Source organism: Phocoena phocoena, chromosome 2 (genome assembly GCF_963924675.1).
Source record: "Phocoena phocoena chromosome 2, mPhoPho1.1, whole genome shotgun sequence".
Taxonomy (NCBI): Eukaryota; Metazoa; Chordata; class Mammalia; order Artiodactyla; family Phocoenidae; genus Phocoena; species Phocoena phocoena.
Window position 1 is genome coordinate 135,169,509 of NC_089220.1, and position 22,195 is coordinate 135,191,703.

Sequence of the window (22,195 nt, forward strand, 5' to 3'; positions counted from 1 at the left end):
CCAGATGGCAGTGTGACTACTTTAGCATGAAATTAGACCCCCAGTTTGCTCTTTGGTCAAGTTCAAGAGAAATACGCAGTATGAGGACAAATTAGCTATGTGACATCAAACACATGTTGCATTTTCCTCATCTGTAAATTAACGGAATTGGTCAAAACCTGTGTTCTCAGACATTGTACAGAAGCATCTCTTGGGGAGCTGGTAAATGTGTAGGCTCCCAGGTCCCACCCGCACAGAACGAGGAGGGCTGGGAATTTGCATATCTAACCAGCCCCTGACACGTTTCTTGGTAGGTCCTCCCAAAGAACACCAGCCTCAGTTATCTCTGAGGCTCCTTTTCTCCTTAAAATTCTTTCGGTCTCCTTTTCTCTTACTTTGAATTAGTTTAAATTTTTTAGTATATGATACTTTCACACGATTCTTTATCCTCATTGCCATCACACCGTACAGGAAAACCACTTTTCTTAGTTTTATATTTATCTTCCTTAAATGTCTTTATTAAAATAAAGCAAATACCAATTTGGATTATTAATTATGTTTTTAAAACATAAGAGGTGGTCTGTTGCACACTTTATTCTGCACCTTGATTTTTTTCCCCCTTAATGTGTTATCTGCCGATCTGTGTCAGTTCATGGAGAGTGTCCTCGTTTTTTTTTAAAGCTTCTTAGTATTCCCATGTAGGCTGTACCATGATTTATTAACTGATCTTCTTTTGATACTCATTTTGCTTCTACCAAACTTTGCATTGCATAACTTTGGACATACGACATTTCAAATATAAACAAGTAAATCTTGTAGAATAAACATATCCTAAATGGAATTACTGGGTCAAAGATATAGGCATTTACCGTTTCAACAGCTGGTGCCAAGTTGTCTTCCATAGGGTTTTTGTACCTGTTTACACTCCCAGGGTAAATCTCTTTTAAAGCAGTTTGCTTCTATTTGGCATTCATCAGGTGAGTCAGTGCTGGTGGGCATGTGTCGGTGATACTTCATTTGGTGTCCTTTCCTTCTTTACAGCCTCCCAGCCCAAGGAGCGCCCTCGGTCTGCAGTCCTCCTGGCCGATGAAACCACTGCCGTCCCCATGTTTGCTAACAGACGGTCCCAGCAGAGTGTGTCGCTCTCCAAAAGTGTCTCCATTCAGAACATTGCTGGGTGAGTGGGGATGTAAAGCTAGGACAGTTGACATCTAGGTGACAGAGCATAATAATTTATACCATTTGACAAAAAGATTGTTTTATAAAGAAATGTATAACGTAATGGGTTAGTGCTACAGATGAGAGGGGTGAGTGTTACACTTTGATGTACCATCATGGTCGCCATTTTGTAGCAAGGATCCCCTTTAAACACCATTTTTAGGCCAGTTGTCCTCTGCTCTTATATGTGATCAGCCCTGCTTTTAAAGAACCTGCCTTCTAAAAGGATGATTTTCAGATCAAAATAAGAAGTGGGAATAGGAAAAAAGATTTAATTCTGAATGTTTGGTTTCAATCACTTGTATTTTCATATGTCTGTTGGTCTTTTCTGTTGGTCAGATGAACCTCGGGGGAGGGGGTAAATTTGTTTTGTTTCGCTTTTTTCTTTTCTTTTCTTTTTTTTTTTTTTTAACTCGCCCCTTGACTCTTAAGTCATGGGAGTGAAAAATGGGCCAGGTACGACAGTAGGTTCCCCGTCCCTCATCTGCACTGAGTTCCTTTTGTGGTCCCTCCAGAAGTTTCTGTGGCCCCTGATTGTTCAGGCCTCGGCTGTCTGTAATTAGCACAGGGCCGATTATGATGTTGCTGGCTGTTTGGGGTAAGATGCCTGCCTTCCCATCCAGTAAAGGAGTCATCTCAAATGTAGGACTCAAAACATCTCTTGCAGCTCTCTTAACCTAGGCTGGAGGAAAATTCCCAACTGAAGGATGCAAATCTCCTTTTGTCTGTGCTTCCTATAACCTCTGTGCTGGCTAATGTTTCCTCCTCCTTAAAAACAAAAAGTTTCAGGTATTTTTATATTGTTTTGTCTTTCTGTTGTAATTAACCAAAGGCTTTCTTTTCCAAGTTCTTATGTTATCCAAATGAGTTTATATTATGACTTTTAAAAGTTGGCCTTTAAATAAAATTTAGTTTTAAATGACTCTGGCTTACTTTTGTTGTACCACAAACATCATCTACTGGGTGCCTAAGGTGCTAGCTGGTGAGTTGGGGTCAAGAAAAGTTTGAAGAATATGGTTTAATATAAGTGCTTGGTCTATAGTTATTTAGGGAACACAGGGAAAAAGTGTAGTGGTTAGACATGAGTTTCCAACAGAAAAATTTCTTACATAATGTGTATGCAGTTTGAAGGAAGAGCATCCTCCTTGCTACCTATCGTTTAAAAAAAACCCAAGGCTCAAAAAGTTCATGCTTGCAGTGATGTTAAGTGCCTCCAACCTTCCTTAATAGTTTGTGTTGAATATTGCTGGGTACCTGACATAAGTAATTTGTCTTCCATCATGGTAGTACTTGCAGCCAGCTGTCATTTTATAGTTTTTCAGATCTTCACTTAAGACCGGAAACTATGGCTTCTCAGAATGTATCTGACAGTATGTGTTTCCTTTTTCCCACAGAGTTGGCAATGATGAGAACATATCAAACACCTGGAAATTCCTGTCTCATTCAACAGACTCACTAAATAAAATCAGCAAGGTCAATGAGTCAACAGAGTCCCTTACTGATGAGGGTAAGCAGAAGCCACTGCATGTATTGTGTGCGTCTGCAGAGACTTTGTGCAGTCTCCTAGAATGCAAGCACTAACGCATCTCCTGCCTCTTCCTTACTCCTGTGAAACTTCTCTGAACTGTCTGTAAAGCATCACATGCTTTCTAATGAGTTGGTAAACCCACTTATCCTGTTGTTAGATGGTTGTCCACCGAAGGATGTCATTGATTTTAATGTGGTCAGACTCTGGTACAAACGCTTCTTCTTCCCCTAGACTTTCGTACACGTTCAGTTCTAGCTGTCTTGGCACAGCTGTAAGCCTACTCTCTTAAACAAGTCAAGTCACCAGGACCCTGATCATGTCTTAATCACCTTTGATTTATGTGACATTTATCACCCTTAACCGAAGTCTTGAATATAGAGTATGTCACTCCGGAACAGAAAATGATCTTTTCTAATAGAATATATATTCTATGAACATCCCTGTATTAGTGTAGAGTGTTTACGTCTCATGAAATTATCCCCATGAGGAACGTCCAGCAGAGGTTTTTTTTAGAGGTCACAGACGCAGGATTCTGATATTGATTCTTTTTGTATTTTGAGGAGTAGGTACAGACATGAATGAAGGGCAGCTAATGGGAGACTTTGAGATTGAGTCCAAACAGCTGGAAGCAGAGTCCTGGAGTCAGATCGTGGACAGCAAGTTTCTGAAACAGCAAAAGAAAGATGTGGTCAAACGGCAAGAAGTGATTTATGGTGAGACTCTTCGTGTGCTCTGCTAATATTTGATTTGCATTGTCTGGCATTGTTTATGAGGGGATTTATTGGGCTGTAGCAAGTCAATTTTCAAGTATGCAGCATCTCAAAGATTTTCTTCTGAAAACTTTGAGGTATAGAGACATCTTATTTCTATCCTTTAGTCTCTCTGTAAAATTATAGTCTTTAATTTTATTGGACATTTTATTTAATATGAGTGCTTATTTATGCGATAGTCCTAAAAAGAGATGTCTTGTGACAGTACAGTTTAATTCCTCAGCTACAGTAGAAACTAGACTAAACGCAAGTCATTTCTGGGAAATAGGAACGTAGTAAATTATGAAAGGTCTTGAATGCCAGTGAAGACCACTTGGGAAACCACCACTTAAGAGTGATGGAATCCAGTACACCTGTCAGAAAATAGTGTGAGGTCCCGTGAGAAATCGAGGAATACGATGAAAACACTTTAGGGAAAAGACAGCTGTTGACTCAGTTTTAAAGTTTAAATTGGGCCGTAAATAGCCTTAAGAGAAAATTGGGCTCTTAGTAGCAGCAGACACACTTTGCAGGAGAATCCTCGAGGAGAGCATTCCTGACCACTGAGCCTTGTCCCTCCCCCAGAGCTGATGCAGACGGAGTTCCACCACCTCCGCACACTCAAGATCATGAGCGACGTGTACAGCCGGGGCATGACGGCCGACCTGCTCTTTGAGCAGCAGATGGTGGAGAAGCTCTTCCCCTGTTTGGATGAGCTGATCAGTATCCATAGCCAGTTCCTTCAGAGGATCCTGGAGCGGAAGAAGGACTCTCTGGTGGATAGAAGTGAAAAGAATTTTCTCATCGAGAGGATTGGGGATGTGCTTGTGCACCAGGTGAGCAGCGGGCGAGTGCCTGGTGCCTCTCACACGCACTGGGGGCCCCGTAGCCGTGCGTTCACATCCTGGCTGGACTGCTCACGATCTCTGTGAGCTTAGGCAAGTGGTTGCATCTCTCCGACCCTCAGTTTCTTTTTCTGTAACTGAGGACAGTAGATTTTCTCTTTTAATGCTATTTTGAAATTTAAGAGGTAATGTATATATAAAGTGCCCAGCATACATGGTAGATATGCAGTAAAAGCTTCCTCAGAGTCTGTACCAACATCAGAGATACTATAGTTTAAGAGATCAAAAAATATTTTTTGGAAGTCTCAACTTCAACCTGTGCCTCAAATCAAAAGGCTCATTTATTTAAAAACCACCTGATACTAAAAACTTGACTAAGAAACCATCTGTAAAATAATTCATAAAATATTTCTTGCTAATATTTTCATCAAGGTATGGTATGGTTTCAGTCCTACGTCAAAAGCAATTTAGCGGGCTTCCCTGGTGGCGCAGTGGTTGAGAGTCCGCCTGCCGATGCAGGGGACAAGGGTTCGTGCCCCGGTACGGGAGGATCCCACGTGCCGCGGAGCGGCTGGGCCCGTGAGCCATGGCCGCTGAGCCTGCGAGTCCGGAGCCTGTGCTCTGCAACGGGAGAGGCCACAGCAGTGAGAGGCCCATGTACCGCAAAAAAAAAAAAAAAAAAAAAAAATAAAGCAATTTAGCTAAAAATTGTTTTGATACTTTCAGATGTATATGTCATAGGCAGTTTCTAAATGTTTCTTTTTTAAAACATTCTTTTTGAAAGAAGAATAATGCTAGTATAACCTTTATAGGCAGAGGGGCATCGCATCACATCTGCGATCACACTAGCTCTTTCTCACCGGCAAGCCTCTGCCTCATTGTGGAAGCAGAGGCTTACTTGCTGAAACATTTGCCTGAGAATTGGAAATATTGTCCTTTCGTTGTATTCTTGAGTCTGTACCCCTCGCCCTATTAATTCATTGGTGCCTTCATTCATTCATTTTTCAAGTATTTACTGGGGATCTACTCAATACCATGTGGAACCACAAAGGTAAATATAATGTAGACCTCTGCTTCATGGAACTCATGTTCTAGGAGTGAAGGATAGGCACGTCGTGAAGTAAATGCAGATGCAGTGTAGTGAATGTGTTCACACTGGTGGTCAGGGCATCAAAGTGGGCACGGTCAGCTCTGCAAGGGAGGACCCTTCCTCCCCAAACATCCTCCTCCTGTCATTTTCCATGTTTCTCCCTCTGCCCCTCCTCTCCACCCTCAGACCTGCACTGGTACTTCCTCTGACCTTGTAGCTCCTTGTATTTGTGCATGTCCTCTAGTAGGATGTTAGCCCCATGGTGTCCATTTGTTGTTTCTGAGCGCCAATGCCAGAGTCACCCTTTTAGGGCACTTGCTTTGTGATGGGAGCCGATCACTTAAAAATCTCTCTGCCTCAGCTTCTCTGTTGGTAAAGGGGAAAAGAAAAGGCTACCCTGAACGTTTTTTCAAGTTTTGGGGTAAGGATCAAGTTGTGTTGCCTCCAGAGATTGTTAGTCCAGCAGGAATTGATGCTTAGCACGTGTCTTGTGGACCACATACAGAAACTCAGCGGTTACCACACAGTGAACGTAGCTTCAGATGAACGGCTGAGATCGCACACGCTTGGAAACGATGTAAGGGCCAAGCAGAATTGTTAGGTCTGCTGGCCTGAGGTAAGTAGGATAAACAGGTCCCTAGGTAATGATGGCCGTTTCTGATGCCTTTCTAACTTATCAGGATGACTTCTTTGAGACTGCTACCTCATGAGAGACTTCTAGTGAGTCTCTCTGTTTTATTACTGTGTTATGACAAATGGGAGTTAAAACACATGTTGCATTTCTTATGTGCACAGTACATAGATATTTCTGTGTTTATTATTTTTTAAATATATGTAACAGCTTTATTGAAATATAATTCATATGCCATGTGATCCACCCATTTAAAGTGCACAGTTCAGTGGTTTTCAGTATATCCGTGACTCTTGTGCAGCCATGGCCACGGTCCGTTGTAGAACATTTTTATCATCATCACCCCCACCAACTTCCCCAGCCCTAGGCAACCACTAATCTACTTTCTCTGTGGGTTTGCCTATTCTGCACATTTTATATAAATGGAATAAAGCAGTATGTTGTCCTTTGTGATTGGCTTTTTTCATTCATACGTTATCCATTTATCCTCTGATGAACACTTGGGTTATTTCCACTCTGGGGCTGTTGTGAATAATGCTGCTATGAACACTCATATACAGGTTTTTGTGTGGACATATGTTTTTATGTCTAGGAGTGGAATTGCTGGGTCATATGGTAACTCTGTTTAACTTTTTGAGGAACTGCTAAACTTTTTTCCAAAGCTCCGGTACCATTTTAATCTTTTAATCTTTGGGGGGAAGTGATGAGGAAGCTCTCTTGGGTTTCACAAGTAGACTGGAAACTTTGGACAAAATGGTAATAGGAGTTTAGCACCCTGAGTTACGGCATAACCTCTGTTCTCTTTCCTCTGCAGTTTTCAGGAGAGAATGCAGAACGCTTAAAGAAGACATATGGCAAGTTTTGTGGGCAGCACAACCAGTCTGTAAACTACTTCAAAGACCTCTATACCAAGGATAAGCGTTTTCAGGCCTTTGTGAAGGTATTGATGTGAAACGGTGGGGATTTCCATGTTGTCCAGAGCATTGTGTCACTGTCAGTTTTAGCTCGAGCCTTCTCCCTTGGGTAGTTCCTGACACTTGGTTTCCTTCCTTGCAGAAGAAGATGAGCAGTTCAGTCGTACGGAGGCTTGGAATCCCAGAGTGTATATTGCTGGTAACCCAACGGATCACCAAATACCCGGTTTTGTTCCAAAGAATATTGCAATGTACCAAAGGTGCGTCTCTCTCTGGACTCGGTCTCGTTTGCCAGTGGACTGTTCCGGTCTGTCCAACAGCACTGGAGACCCCGTAGAAGAACACTTTTACATCGAGAAGCTCTAAAAGAGAGCCTGTGTTTTATCTTAAAGACGGTTTTCTTCGGTGAAAACATAAAGTGTTATATCAGCAGACTTAGTGTGAATGAGAGCACGAAGGGAAGGCTCCACTTAGTGATCCCAACGAGAGTTCAGTGACCTGAGCAGCTTGTCACTTGTCCCTAGACTGGGAGGTGATTCCCCCCTGCAAGTGCTAGAATCACCGCTGTTTCTCGTTTAATCAGTACTTAGTAGTTTCTCTCTTAGCTAATCCTGCTCCTGGGCAGTTACATTAAGGATTAGATAAAATAAAGACGTAAATAAAAAACTCGTTGCTCCTCTCCCTCCCTAAAAATGTTGGGTTCCTTCCACTTTAGAACGTGGCCCATAATTGCATGTCATCTGTATCAGTGAAACATCTAACTTGATTTAAACTCTGACAGAGCGGGGGGTAGGCACGTGCCCTTCGACATGTTGGCTTCGCTCTGCCAGCATGCCCACAGCGGGAAGACAGTGATGTGGAGCAAGAAGGCAGGGTCCTGGGGCTCCACTGGTGGCGCAGTGGTTGGGAGTCCGCCTGCCGGTGCAGGGGACGTGGGTTCGTGCCCCGGTTCGGGAAGATCCCACAAGCCGCGGAGCGGCTTGGCCCGTGAGCAATGTCCGCTGAGCCCGCGCAGCGGGAAAGGCAACAGCGGTGAGAGGCCCGCCTACCACAAAACAAAAAAATAGAAGGCAGTGTGCCCCTCCTTCTGCCCAGTAGAAACAGTTATTCTTTCCTTCTCAGACAGTGAAGTGGAACAGGAAGATCTAGCTCAGTCCCTGGGCCTGGTGAAGGGTGTGATTGGAGCTGTGGACAGCAAAGTGGCGAGTTATGAAAAGAAGGTCCGTCTCAATGAGATTTATACAAAGACAGATAGCAAGTCGATCATGAGAATGAAGAGTGGTCAGATGTTTGCCAAGGAGGATCTGAAGCGGAAGAAACTCGTGCGGGACGGGAGCGTGTTTCTGAAGAGCACGACAGGGAGGTTGAAAGGTGAGGCTCACTCTCGTCAGACTCTGAGCGTGTGCCAGAGGGCAGCGGGCAGAATCCAGATGTCACCAGGTTGTTCCCAGGGACCCATGTCCAGACGTCACACAGGAGCAGCAGGCATTTAATTGATCTTAATGTTGTATCAGAAAAGACTGGTTTGAAATGTCTTACAAAACCATATAGAATACAGTAAGAGAACGAGGAAATGATGCAGTCAGGAGAAAGGAAAAAAAAATTTTTTTTAAAGAACAAAGCAAAGGGTAAGATTCATACAAAAAAGCAAGGTGTTAAGGGAGACATATTTTCCCTATGAAAGAGGGGCAACAAATTTGGGGTCAGGGTTTCTGGCAAAACAATTGCTAGGAGGGAAATACCATCAGTTGCACAATTCATAGATTCTCTGAGATTAAAAATACATCACTCGTTTCTAAGAGATGGCAGAGGAATTTTCAGTTCCTGAGACCTTAGAGAAATGAAAGTTTAACTCACAGCAACTAGATTTATTATTAAACTTTGCTTTTCATCTTTTATCTTTCTCTAAGCAAAGGAGATCATAAAAGATACTCCCTTTGTGTTCGATTTTAGTTTTTACCTTTTAAATGATCAGCCCCATCAAGTGAAAGAAGTTTGGAGGATTGTTCATTTACCTCCGCATCTGGTTTGTTTGTTTGTTTGTTTTTAATAATTGTTTTCGTCAAACCTGTATCCTCTGGGCCTATATGGTAACTCTAACCTCACCAGTAGCCTTGAGTATACCCAGCCCACCTCCCTGGCCTCGGTGGGCTGAGCACACAAAGCAGCCCAGTGCCGTCAGCCATAAAACCCGCTGACATAAAACTCAGGTGAGTGAAATGTGTGCTTCTCCCATCGCCGAGGTATAAGTAATGCTATAGGTAGCTGCTCTCGGAGAATTCCCAGGACTCCTTACCTAGGGTCTCAGCATGCTCAGAGCACATAGTAACGACATCCCAGGCATTCAGCTGCTCTCAAAGGTGAATGTCGCAGGACACCCTGCATTAGAAGTTGGGCTCACAATGAAGAGACTCGTAAAGAGGTTCTTGCTCTGCAGTATGATGGTTGCTAGAATAGAGAGGCGTGAACTGAGGACAAGAGGAGGGAGCCAGGCAGAAGGGAGGGGTAAGCGTGGAAGCATGGAGCTGAAGGATCTGGCCCGTTGGGAGGGGTGGGCAATCGGGGTCTCTGGCAGCAGAGTGAGGCAGGAAATACGGCTGGAGAATCGGCCAGGGGCCAGGTTGGGGTGGGTGCGTGCTCCAGACTAGGGGGCTGACAGGGATGCTGGTAATGGGAGTGAGCGAAGAATGGGTTCAGAATGGAGGGTTTGAGCAGGAAAGGGGTGAGTGAGTTAGAGTGTGTGTAGTTCAGCTGCTGGGGGCAGGGTAGAGGACAGCAGGGGTGCGGAGGTACCAATGACCGAGACGAGGGCGGTCATTGTCGCAGGGATCCGGGAGGGGCTTCTCCGGTTCAGAGAGAAGAAATACCCCTTCCTGCCACCAGCCAGCTGTGCCTCTCACTGCTCCATGATGAATTTGAACTGTGCGGTCCCTGCAGCTCCTTCCTTCCAGCCCTGATGCTCTGTGATGTCCTGAGACCACAGTTGAGGGCTCTGGCCTCACCGCCGCTGTGAGGCCATGTCGGAGGTAGCCTGGTGGTAGAGAAGTACCTGCCCTCTCTTGTAGGGATGGATTTCCTAGAGTTGCTGCCAGTGCTGTATTTTCTTTACACAGCAGTTTATTTATTCATTCCCAAAATAAAAACTAATAGATTCCAGCTGTTGGAATAATGTTGTGGTCAAAGCAATGGCAGAACGATAGGTTTTCTGGCCTAAAATGTCTCCAGTGGAGATAAGAGTTTGGTGTTTAGTCATTTTCACCCCCAAGTGAAAATGTCTTGGGCCAAGAACAGCCAGTTCTGTGTTGGGTAACCCTTGAAAGGGGTAGGATTGTTTTTCTCTGATCTACTGACTCCGTGATCACGTAAACTTCAGGATTCGATAAAGTTGAAACTTATGTTTTAGAGTTCTTTTTTTTTTTTTTTTTTTTTTTGGCAGGCACCTGAACTATTTAAAAGTAAATTTAAAAAAAAAAATACTTGTCAAAATGAATGCTAGTGCATGGAAATGGTAGGCTGAAAAACTAGACCACCCTAGGAATCAGACATCCTTGCTTCTGTTTTTCCTCATAGCTTTGCAATGAATTACATAGAGAGGGTACCCCAGTTTTGGCAGTAGTGGTAGAAAAGGCCAAGAGGGTCCTGCCCACCCAGGAGGCGGCTGCATAAGTCAGCCCGTTGTTTTCCCAGAGATTTGTAGGCTCCCCTTTCCAGAGTGAAGGCGGTACAGAGGGACCTGTTAGGTCTCAGTAGACGGCTCACCTCCAGGGAGGTCCCACTTTGTCCTTAAGGGAATAATGGGAAATGTCACTTCATACTCCTAGAGGATTAGAACAAGAGTTTGTGGCATTCTTTTGATTCCTGGATCCAGCTAGAGATGGTAATTTGGCTTTTGTTTTGTCTTAATTGAGAAGAAGAGAAGGCTGTGTCCACGGTGCAGAGGGGTTGAGGTTGAGTGTGCTGTGTTGGAGCTGGGAGCGGAGCCACTGCACTTCGTGTACCTGTGACGGCAGTGGGTGTTGTCTAGCCATCCGTGTCCTCTAGGACGTGTGGACGAAGCCTGCCTTTCATTAGACTGAGATATTCTTGTACATCACCTTCTGGCCGCCTTCCTGTCTGCTGTCCCACGCCTTTTTCCCATTACTATGATCAGAAGTTGAGAAATACTATGACCTGAGTATTATGACCTGTAGACTGTGTTGCTATTTAGCATCTGTTAAAGTCCTGCTTTCCAGCTTTACTCTTATTTATTCTTAAAAATCTTGCCTTGTGGGATATATCTTTCCAGCACTGAGTGCTTAAGCCTTCCCAAGACAAGGCTTTGGTGATAGGTCCCATTTTAAAATGCCTCTAACAATCTAATGACCATATGTGGACCCTGCAGAAATGTCAAGCCCTTGCCTTGGAGGAGTGTAATAATGTGCTGTGCGGGTGGGTTGCTGAGTTTTCCTCTAATGAAGTGCCCTGAAGGTGCTTCACCGTTCAGTGGTCATTGTTCTCTCTTCCCTTCCCCCCTCTACAGAGGTTCAAGCGGTCCTGCTTACTGACATTTTAGTTTTCCTTCAAGAAAAAGACCAGAAATACGTCTTTGCGTCATTGGTAAGCTGAACTGTTTGTCTCTGCTGTTTGTAATTAACAGTATTCAAACCGGTGATGGTAGGTGTTGAGTGTTAACACTGTATTACTGCTCTCCCACCTTCTTAAAATTGGCTCAGGACAAATGCCTCCGAGTCATTCCTTATATACCCTTGCAATTTTCTACCTGCCTCCCTCCACCCCAATTATTTTTCTGTTCCCTCATAATCCTTTTGAGAGCCTTTGGCATTTGATCTAAAAAGAAATCTGTCACTGGAGTATGTCTCACACATTACGTATTACAAATCTTGCCAATTTATAACTTTGCCAACCAGATTCTGTGACAAACCAGAAAGGACTCATCATGCAGAAAACAGGACTCGAACCTTGATAACCTTAAATTTTCGTTTCCTTTTTGGAAATCTTTTTCTGTTGGATAAAATGTGAGTGAGCCATATGCTTTTAAAAGGCATCTAGTCTCACCTTAGACGAAGGTTGTCTTAAGAGCTAGACTGTTGTATCCATGTCTTAACATCTGCGCTCTCCCCATTTCCCAGGACCAGAAGTCGACAGTGATCTCTCTAAAGAAGCTGATTGTAAGAGAGGTAGCACACGAGGAGAAAGGTTTATTCCTAATCAGTATGGGGATGAAAGATCCAGAGATGGTGGAAGTCCACGCCAGCTCCAAAGAGGAGCGGAACAGCTGGATTCAGATCATCCAGGACACGATCAGCACCCTGTGAGTCACACACCCTGGCCCACCCCCGCCTCCTGGTACCTCTGTGGTTTCATAATGGTTGGGCCGCGGTCACACTAATTGACATCTTCAGAATGTGCTGTTTTGTTATGGTTGTATTAGGAACAGAGATGAAGATGAAGGAATTCCTAGTGAGAGTGAGGAAGAAAAGAAGATGTTGGACACCAAAGCTCGGGAGTTAAAAGGTAAAGCTGGTGGAAGCGGTCTGAGGCCCTGTCTGGGGGCGTCTGCAGTCCCGTAGAGTCCCCGCTGCTCCTCTATCCCAGAGCCGTGCCGGCAGGCATGTCAGCCGAGGAGAGGAATAGCTCCTAACAAAAGAGAAACCAGATCTGAGCTGGCACAGGTCCTGGGGAACAATGCCTGTAGGAATGTGTCTGATACTAGATCGAGGGGATGTTGGCTCTCTCGTCTCGGTATCAGTGTCCTTGGACCCTGGTGACAGTCTTTGTACTTTGTCACAGAAGAATCTGCCAGAACTCATGGTCACATCTAAGATTAAAACAAGGAGAGGAAGGTACTTGCGGGAAAGAATTTTCCAGTTGATCCATTTGTCAGTCACCCCCACCACTGTGCCCTGCGTTCCAATTCCGTCATGAGGTGGTTTGGGGAGAAGTGTGCTTATGGGTTATGTTTGACCACGCTCTGTCAAGGCCCCACTGTTTCATGTAGTCTTGTTGGCTTCCCTGCAAGACCTGTATTGTAATCCCCACTGTGTAGGTGAGAAAGCTGAGGCCCATGAAGGCCAAGCAACCCAGGGTCACACACACACAGCTCATGGCAGAGCCAGAGCTGTGCTCCCTGTCTGCTCAGCTTCAGGGCACGGTGCTCGTGCCCCTGTGCCGGTGCTTGCTGAGTGTTCTGAAGTAAATACGTGTTGTGCTTTGGGTAGAAGTAAGGCCCAGAGTCAAGGAAATATAGGCGCCCAAGGAGTTTACTTATTGCTTCATTCTGTTTCAATGGGGAGAAAAACAGAAAAAGAGATGGACAGATTTAGACTGGAGCCAGTATCACATTTTTTAATCTCTGCCCGTGATTAGGATGTCAGAGATAAGAACTGCCTTCTTTTCACATGTATGAAGCACCTGGCCAGGCATAACGCTAGGTGCTAGGGATGCAACGAGCCCTAAAACACTGTCCCTGCCATCAGGAAACCCACACTCTGGCAAGGGAGATCTACATAAATGACAGGCCACCTAGACCGCAGGCACATGTAAAGTGTGTAGGACCCACGAATCCTGCCTGTGGTGAGTCTCACAGAGAAGATGACACAGGAGCTACATCTGAAAGAACTTACCTCACCAGATGAAGAATAGTTAGGTGAAAAGTGAAAAAGGACTTGACATGTCTGCCAAGGAATGAAGGTTTGGTACGTCTGGAGAGTAAGGGCTGAGTGATGGGAGAGTAAGCCAGGAAGCCACCACACCTTGAAAGGCAACAAAGGGAATGATACAATTTCTTTAGCAAAATTTAAACTTAAATTTTTTAAATTGGTATTGACACCAGTTGGGAGAATTGCTTGGGGGGCTGGGGGAGCCCACTGGGAGTGGAAAGGCCAGTTGGGGGACTCTTGGGATAAGTTTGGTGAGAAATGGCCTGGAGGGGGGGGATGGACGTGAGTAAGAAATAAGGAACCACTGTGGGTGGTGGGACAGAGTGAGGAGACAAAACCGCTCCCGGGTTTCCAGCCGGACAACTGGGGCATGACAGTGCTGTTGCCTGAGGAAGAGGCCACAGGCTACAGGGAGGAGGCGGGGTGGCAAGAAGGGAGAACAGAGGTTTCTGACCTGTGGAGAACAAGGCGTCTAGGTGGAGAGAGCCGCCTGACAGTGGGACTCAGCGGTCTGGTGCTCAAAAAGTGGGTGGGATTTGGGGTGCCTTTTGTGAGTTATCAGCACGTAAGAGGTAATTGAAGCCATGGGAGTGACTGAGGTCCCCGAGAGGAAAGCATGTAAAGTATAGAAAGGAGTCTAGGATGGAGCCCAGGGCTGGGGGGTGGGGGGAGCCCAGATACTCATTCATGGCAGGTGGCAGGTCTGGTCTGTAAAGTGCTGGAGTAAGAGTGGTAGGAAGAGAACCAGCAGTGTCCTCAAAAGCAGATGGGGAGGGAAACAGTTTTATTTTATTTTGTTTTATTCATTCATTCATTCATTCATTTTGGGCTGCCTTGGGTCTTCGTTGCTGTACGCAGGCTTTCTCTAGTTGCGGCTAGTGGGGGCTTCTCCTTGCGGTGGCTTCTTTTGTTGCGGAATACAGGCTCTAGGCTCACGCAGGCTTCAGTAGTTGTGGCTCGCAGGCTGTAGAACGCAGGCTCAGCAGTTGTGGCACACGGGCTTAGCTGCTCCACGGCATCACGGCATGTGGGATCTTCCCGGACCAGGGCTCGAACCCGTGTTCCCTGCATTGGCAGGCGGATTCTTAACCACTGCGCCACCAGGGAAGTCCGGGAAACGGTTTTAAATGGGAGAAGTCATCCATGCTGGAAAAGATGAAATGAAAGACTTCTCTGGATTCAGTAGTGAAGGGTAACCTTGGAAAGAGCAGATGCAGAGTGATGGGCAGAAGCCAGAGAAAAGTGTGTGGGTTGAGAAATAAACAGGAGGCAGGAGAATGGAACAGAGTGCAAGTTCGTTATGTCAGAAATTCTGGCATTTGCATAGAAAGACCCAGGATAGTTTTCCAGGTAGACATTACAGATCAAAATCTTGATACTGCCTTCATGATGAAAAAGAAAGTGGGGGAAGCTGTGTCCCTTGTGGTTCCATGCTTTACCACAAGGTGGTGCTCATGTCTTAGTCATCTCATCACAGTGAACCGTCAAGTCACCAGATCTCTTCTCTGTGCACCTGCAGAACAACTTCAGCAAAAGGACCAGCAGATCCTACTCTTACTGGAAGAGAAGGAGATGATTTTCCGGGACATGACTGAGTGCAGCACTCCCTTGCCAGAGGATGGCTCCCCAACTCGAAGCTCTAGAATCCTCTTCCGATCCAACACAGAAGAGGCTCTCAAAGGAGGGCCTTTAATGAAAAGTGCCATAAATGAGGGTAATTTACATTCAGCATTGCCCCCCTCTTTGTCTCCTCCCACAGTGGTTCACACACTAATATTATCTACCAGTTTGTACTTTTTTATTGTAAAATAAATCACAAATACAGAAAACAACCTAATACATATTTCGCTTTAGTAAATTATTATCAGGTGGGCATCCTTGTAACTACTACCCAGGTCGAGAAATAAAATGTGGCCAGACCCCTTAAAGCCCCTCCACATGTCCTGTCCCCATCAGAGCTCTCTCCCTCCCTCCTGAAAGTATATTGTGACTTTTGCAGTAATCGCTTAGGTTTCTTTATGGTTTTATGGCCAAGTGCCTGTTCATAGACCCTGTGGCTCAGTTGTATTCATGGGTTTTGATATGCCTTTTAGGATTCTTTATTTACAGTCCTCCACCCACGCCACCATCCCTTTCTTTTCCACACGATTTATCCTTGAGCTTTGACCTGTGGGTTTCTCTTTTTGGGTTTTATTCACACAGGGGTTCTGTTCTTCTGCCCTCCGTTTCCTTTAGATTCTCTGCTGGACTCGGAGGCTCAGTTGCTCAGACATAATCCCTTTGGCAAAAGCTGTGTTACCGGAGTCTTGTGCGCTTTCCTCTGGGGGCACAAAATGTCTAGTTGTCTTCTTTATTTTGTAACATATAGGGAAAACAAGATAAAAGGATAAATGCTTGATTTTTTTCTCCCCCATCATTTACCAGTTTTCAAAGTAGTGAATTGATTACGGTCATTCTCTGAAAGTGACCAGTACTTTTAATATATTATTATAGACTCATGAATTAAATATGTCTGATGCGCTTCAAGTCGTTTCAGTTCTTATCCTTATTAAAAGTTAAAAAGGTCCTCTCTTTGCCAAGGAGCACCTCTTTGTGGGGCCTCTGAGTCCTTTTGGCGTGACCCCAGCAGTCTTTGAGAGCTGCTTTGCTGTTTGGTATGTTAAGATGTTCCAGTCTCATCTTGTTTTCTGCCCATACCTGGAATTAGCCATCTTTCTGAGAAGCTCTGGTTTCTTTTAGTGGGAAATGATATTTCAAGACCACTGTCTAGGCGCTAGGGGTGGTTATTGCTGCTGGGATTTTCATTGTTACTAGGTTGGGCCTTTTCAGTGGGCCGCTTTGGGGGAAATATCCTTGTGTGTGTGCATGAGGGGATGGGCTAATGGATTCACACATATTTAATGTGTGAATTTTCTTCCACATTGTGAATGCTTATTCTCAAGGATACATCGTAGAAATAAAACATCCTGTATTTACCCTAACATACACATCAGAATAACAATCCTAACACTGCTATCGCTAAATATGACTCCTTTATGCTCTCCCCATTCCCTCCCCCTTTTTTATTTACCAGTTGTACTCTGTCTATACTGTCAGCTTACAACCACTGTATATGGCACTCTCCCCTTCTTAGACCAGAACTGTAGTCTTCATCATTCTGCAAGAACCGCCACCAGTTTTTATCAGTGTCTCTCCAGTCATTTGGGATGTCTAAAGCTTATTCTTTAGTAGATGTCTCAGGAGAGGTTCATGAGGATAATATACCGAGTCCTTGCATATCGGTAATAATCTGTGCCCTTTATACTTGAAAATCTGTTCTGCTGGGTCTAAAATCCTTGGTTCACGTTCTCTTCCTCTGAGTGTCTTAATTCTCAAATATTTATTTATTTTTTTCTGACGTAAAGCATTGCTGGCAGAGTCTGACCGTAATTTGATTTTCCCCATGTAAGTCGCGTGCTCTTTGCCTAGATGCCCAAAGGATTTTTTTCCCCTAAATCCGAATAGTTTTACTAGACTATGCCTTGGTGCTGGTTATCCTGGAATGATGTTCTCGGGTTCACAGTGTTCTATTTTGACATATAGTTTCAGATTTTTCAGATTTCAGAGCTGTATTCTTATAGTTTTTAGTATTTTTCCTACACCCTTGCTTTGATTTTCTTCTTCAAGAACTCCCACTATCCATATGTTGGATCATCTTTGCCTGTCTTCAATACTTCTTGCTTCCCATAGTACTTTTTATAGCTTCATCTTTTTAATGTTTAAATATTCTTTCACCATCTATTATCTTAAGTCATTTTCTTTTGGGTTTATTTGTTCTCATATTCTAGTTCAGTCTCCATTTCTTAAAGGGATACCTTTTTTCCTTTCATTTCCACTTGAGTTTTGCCACCTCCTTTCTGTGTTTTCTGATTCTGACTTAGGTTCTTTCATGTCTTGTGTCATTTTATTTTATTAGCTCGCTTATTTTATGGACATGTCCTTCTGATGTGCTTTTATTATATGTAGGGAAGTTATGCCCCTTGTTCTTTCTGTCTCTCTGCCTTTTCTTAACTTTGTGTGGGATTTCACTTTGACGTTTTTCTGTTGCTCATTTTTGCGTGAAATACATTTCCTACATTTTTAGGCTAAGATAGCTTTTTTCACTTCATCGGACTCTTCTATTGTTTTCATGTAGTGTTTTTAGAAAATAACAATGGCTTGTCTTAGGAGATTCCCTGCCTCTGTTTCCTCCCTTATTCCATCTGGACCTTACTTTTCCTTTATCTCTGTTGCTTCTCTCCTGCTCAATTTTTATTCCACTGTCAGCACGTCCTCCTTTCTGTGGGACACTGCTGCTCTAGAAGGGAACCCTAGCTGGTTGGATTTGAGAATTCAGACGCTGAGACTGCTCTAGCCCCTTGACCTCCCTATGGGAGGGGCAAAAAGCCTGCCAGTTTGAACTGCAGTTCTCAAATTGCCTCACCTTACTTCCTAGGGAATTCCTTTTGGCTACTTTGGATCTGACTCCCGGAGCCATGCTCCTTCCAGTAAATTACTCTGCCTTCCCTGTACCCTTTTAAATCTCCTAGGTCTCATGTGAATAAGGCTGAAGAGTTAATCTCTGCATTTCCAGTAGAATCCATCTAATGCATGTATCCTGAGCTGAGAGCTTTCTCTCAGCAAAGGAAGTCACGTAGTCACTTTGGAATTTTCTGTCCCTCTTCCCTTTACATATAGTGTATTACCATGAGATTTTCTTTTTCCCATTAAAAGAGGAGATGTCAGTTTTGTATGTTTCCTTTCTTCCAGTGGAGATCCTTCAGGGCTTGGTGAGTGGAAGCCTGGGAGGCACACTTGGGCAGGCTGTCAGCAGCCCTGTTGAACAAGAAGGCATGGTTGGCCCCGTTTCCTTGCCCCGGAGAGCAGAGACCTTTGGAGGATTTGACAGCCATCAGATGAATGCTTCTAAAGGTCAGTGGTTTTGAACTCATGTGTTCTTATCGGCAATCCTTAACTGTCACAAGTAAAAATGATCTGTACTCTGGGAGCTCCATCTCCTCTGTCCCAATCAGTCAGTAAATGTTTTAGTGAGATCCTAATAAGTATCTAGCTGCTAAAACACTCAGGAACCTCTATGAATGTCATGTTCATTTTCAGTAATAAAAGAGGTTTTCCTGAGATCTCAGCTAAGCTGTAGCCAAAGGGGGGTAATAACACTTGTTTTTCCTTTCTGCTTCTAGTTCTTCTGCATCCATAAAATTATTAATAATCAGTCACTTAGCTGCCATTGGCATTAATAGGATTCAGAAATATTCTGTCCCTAAGCTATGTATATAGTATTTCATTGGCTAATCTGTTTTACAACGGCAAAAAAACCCCACCTTGTTTGTTTGTTTAGGAGGTGAGAAGGAAGAGGGCGATGATGGCCAAGATCTTAGGAGAACAGAATCGGATAGTGGTCTGAAAAAGGTATTTCTTTCTAAAGTACACTCCCTAAGTCCTCCCTGGCACTTCCTCTAAATTCATAGTCTTTGAAACTAGCCTACTTTGATTTTGTTTTGGATGCCCAATTTGCCGTTTTTATTTCCTGTTTTATCTGAAGAGGAAAGCACGTTTTTAAGCAAACAGTACAATTCAGAGCCCCACGTTCTTGGCCGTTGGGCCTGTCTCCAGACACCACGTCTACGTGCACAGCTCTGCCGCGGCCGTGGCTGGACCAGTTTCATTAAGAGGCTTGTTTAAATGCACACACCCACCTGAACTCTTTGCAAGGCTTCAGTAACAGTTCAGCCTCAAATCTTCACTGCCCTGCAGTGAGAAGCTACTGTAGAAAAGAACGAAAACGGGAAGTCACAGCATAACTCAGACACACACTGAATATCATTCTTGCCTCAGAGTCTTCGTTGTTTTTAAATGCACTTTTTTTGTTTGTTTTATAGGGTGGAAATGCTAACCTGGCATTTATGCTTAAAAGAAACAGTGAGGTAAGAATATTATGAGCTATTTAAAAGAATATGATTTTGTTATAATTGCTAGGTTAGGAATACTCATTTCTGTTTTGCCATGATGAACAAGCTTGGCTCCTGGCTGATCTGTGCAGTTGTGTTTCCTTTCCCTGGCCCCAGGGCCTCGTCTTGCCCTTTTGGCAGAGTACTGCCTCTGCTTCTCTGTCCTTGAGAAGCCCCTTGCTTTCTCTAAACGTGGGCCATGAAGCTCCCACGGTGATTTCTTTCCATCTGCGCACACTGAGTAGAATTTGTAGCCACCTTTGCTGTAATACAAGCCTGGCAGCAAAGCCACAGTCTGGAATGTGGAAATTAACTTGTGGGTAAAATTTTGCATAATAATTTCTTATCCTGCAACTCAGCTTGAGTTTTCTTCTTCGAGCACTGCATTTCGCTCTGTGTGTGTCACTCTTGTCGTCTCCTAGCTAGAGATCGGGTCCCCACGGAAGTCTTTCACCGGCCTTCCGCTGAGCTCCGCTGACCCTGCAGGATAACCCACGCTTTTCACTGTTTCTCCATCTCCTTGGGTCCCTCTTAAGAAATCCTCCTCAAGGTTGCTACTTTCTCCAAACCTAGTTGACTCCAAGCGTGTGACTGTGTCAGCAGGCTGGAATTGGACACAGGACAGTGGGGTGCTAGGGTGTAGCTCTCAGGGTGTTCTCTGTGTTTCTTCCTGCTTTTAATGGAATACCTTAAATCCCTGAGGAGCTGTCTTTTGAAATTTCAGATTAAGGAAATCTTTCCTTTTTTCCCTAAAACACAGAAGGGTGTTTTTTGTCTTCTGTTTGTTGGCATGTTAGTCTACACGCTGACGTAACCCCCTTCAGCGTGTCCATCCTTGAATGAAGTAAGCCTGCCCCCACACAGGCTGCTGTGCTCTGGTGCTGCTTAAAAAGTAGCCCTTAGTTGATTTTTTCACCTGGCAACTTTCCCCTCATATTTAGTGAGAAGAGTCAGATAAGAGACAGTACAAGACCAGTGGTTTTCAGGCATCCCAGCATGGATTATACACTACGGATGCCCAGTCAGAGTCAGCTGGTCTGCTGTGACTTCTCCCTCTCTCTGTTAATTAAGAATAAACTTAAATGAGGGGTAAATCGTATTCTCAGAAGAGCTAAGCCTGATAATAAAGTTTTTGTGTTTTAAATATAAAAGGAATACGTTTGTGGTAGAAGATTTGGAAAACATCCAATAATGTAAAAAAGGAAAAAAATAAGTAAACATAGTACCACTGAGAAATAGCTACTATTAAATGTTTGGTGTTCATATTTCCAGCCTTTTATTATACAGGACATGTATTTTATGTGTGAGTGTGAGTTGCATAAACATAATTTTATACAATTTGTTTCACTACTCCCTGGAGCTTCGTATCCTGCTTTTTTTCTCTTAACACACCAGAAGCATTTCCCCAGGGCATATTTGTACAAAACATGCTAATCGGGCTTCCCTGGTGGCGCAGTGGTTGAGAGTCTGCCTGCCGACGCAGGGGACACGGGTTCCTGCCCCGGTCCGGGAAGATCCCACATGCCGCTGAGCCTGCGCATCCGGAGCCTGTGCTCCGCAACAGGAGAGGCCACAACAGTGAGAGGCCCACACACCACAAAAAAAAAAAAAAAAAAAAAAACCCAAAAAGAAACATGCTAATTAACAGCTGCATATTATTATGTTATGTGCCGTAATTTATTTAATCTTTCCAGTGGTTCTTTCTCTACTTTTTTGTTTTTTAAATGATGCAGCCAAGAGCATCCTCATACTTTTTTTTGCAGGGCTCTGATTATTTCCTCAGCATGACATCCGCTCTCTAGAAAGGTTATACAGCATTCATCCCTGTCAGTACAAGAGTATCCATTCTCATCATACTTTCATCAACACTGGGAATAATTTTTTAATTGACATTTTGTTGATAAGTTCAAGTGGTTATTTCTTTATTTTTGGATTCTTCTGATTTCAAATAAGGTTGAATCATTTTTAATATGTTATATAATTGGCCATTTGTATTTCTTCTTTTGTGAATTGCTAGTGTATGTTCTGTGCCTGTTTTTCTACTAGAATATTCGTTATTTTGTCGATCTACGACAGGCTTGTTTAAATTAAAGGTTTCTTTTGCCTTGTTCTGTTCACTGTTTCCTTTGGCTTTTTATTATACATTTTTACATAGTAAAAGTTGAAATTGTGTGTGTGTGTGTGTGTGTGTGTGTGTTTGTGGTTTCTTCCATTGTTTCTGTCTCTGAAAAAGCCTTCCCTATTTCAAGATCAGAAAACATTCTCACATTTTCTTACAGCTCTTTTACAGTTCTTTTCTACACTTAACATTTCAATCCATTTGAATGTTTTTTCTGTGGATCCCAACTTAATTTTTTCCAACGATTTAGCCAGTTTTTTCAGAACAATTCACTGAATATTCTTTCCTTCTCCATTGACTAGAAATGCTCTTTGTATCATATACTAATGCTGTGGTTTGCTTCCAGGCTTTCTGTTTTGTTACATTGGTGTGTTTGCCATTTTTGTGCCAGTCATTTTAAATAATTGGAGCTTTGTAATACCTTTCACTGTGTGCTGACTTCCCTCCTACATACACAGTTACTTCGTTTGATCTTG

At 43.8% G+C, this 22,195-nt stretch overlaps 1 protein-coding gene across 1 annotated transcript in view; it reads left to right on the plus strand.

The window, feature by feature from the left end:
• The window catches only part of AKAP13 (A-kinase anchoring protein 13), a 111,421-nt gene that overhangs the window by 85,258 nt on the left and 3,968 nt on the right, over window positions 1–22,195 (plus strand). Inside the window, exons 12-25 of the mRNA XM_065872946.1 lie at window positions 1,021–1,156; window positions 2,592–2,704; window positions 3,286–3,438; window positions 4,060–4,310; window positions 6,855–6,980; window positions 7,097–7,214; window positions 8,077–8,325; window positions 11,474–11,550; window positions 12,084–12,265; window positions 12,386–12,468; window positions 15,133–15,327; window positions 18,402–18,563; window positions 18,991–19,061; window positions 19,532–19,576. Coding sequence (XP_065729018.1) covers window positions 1,021–1,156; window positions 2,592–2,704; window positions 3,286–3,438; window positions 4,060–4,310; window positions 6,855–6,980; window positions 7,097–7,214; window positions 8,077–8,325; window positions 11,474–11,550; window positions 12,084–12,265; window positions 12,386–12,468; window positions 15,133–15,327; window positions 18,402–18,563; window positions 18,991–19,061; window positions 19,532–19,576 — 1,961 coding nt within the window. The remainder of the gene's footprint in view (window positions 1–1,020; window positions 1,157–2,591; window positions 2,705–3,285; window positions 3,439–4,059; window positions 4,311–6,854; window positions 6,981–7,096; window positions 7,215–8,076; window positions 8,326–11,473; window positions 11,551–12,083; window positions 12,266–12,385; window positions 12,469–15,132; window positions 15,328–18,401; window positions 18,564–18,990; window positions 19,062–19,531; window positions 19,577–22,195) is intronic.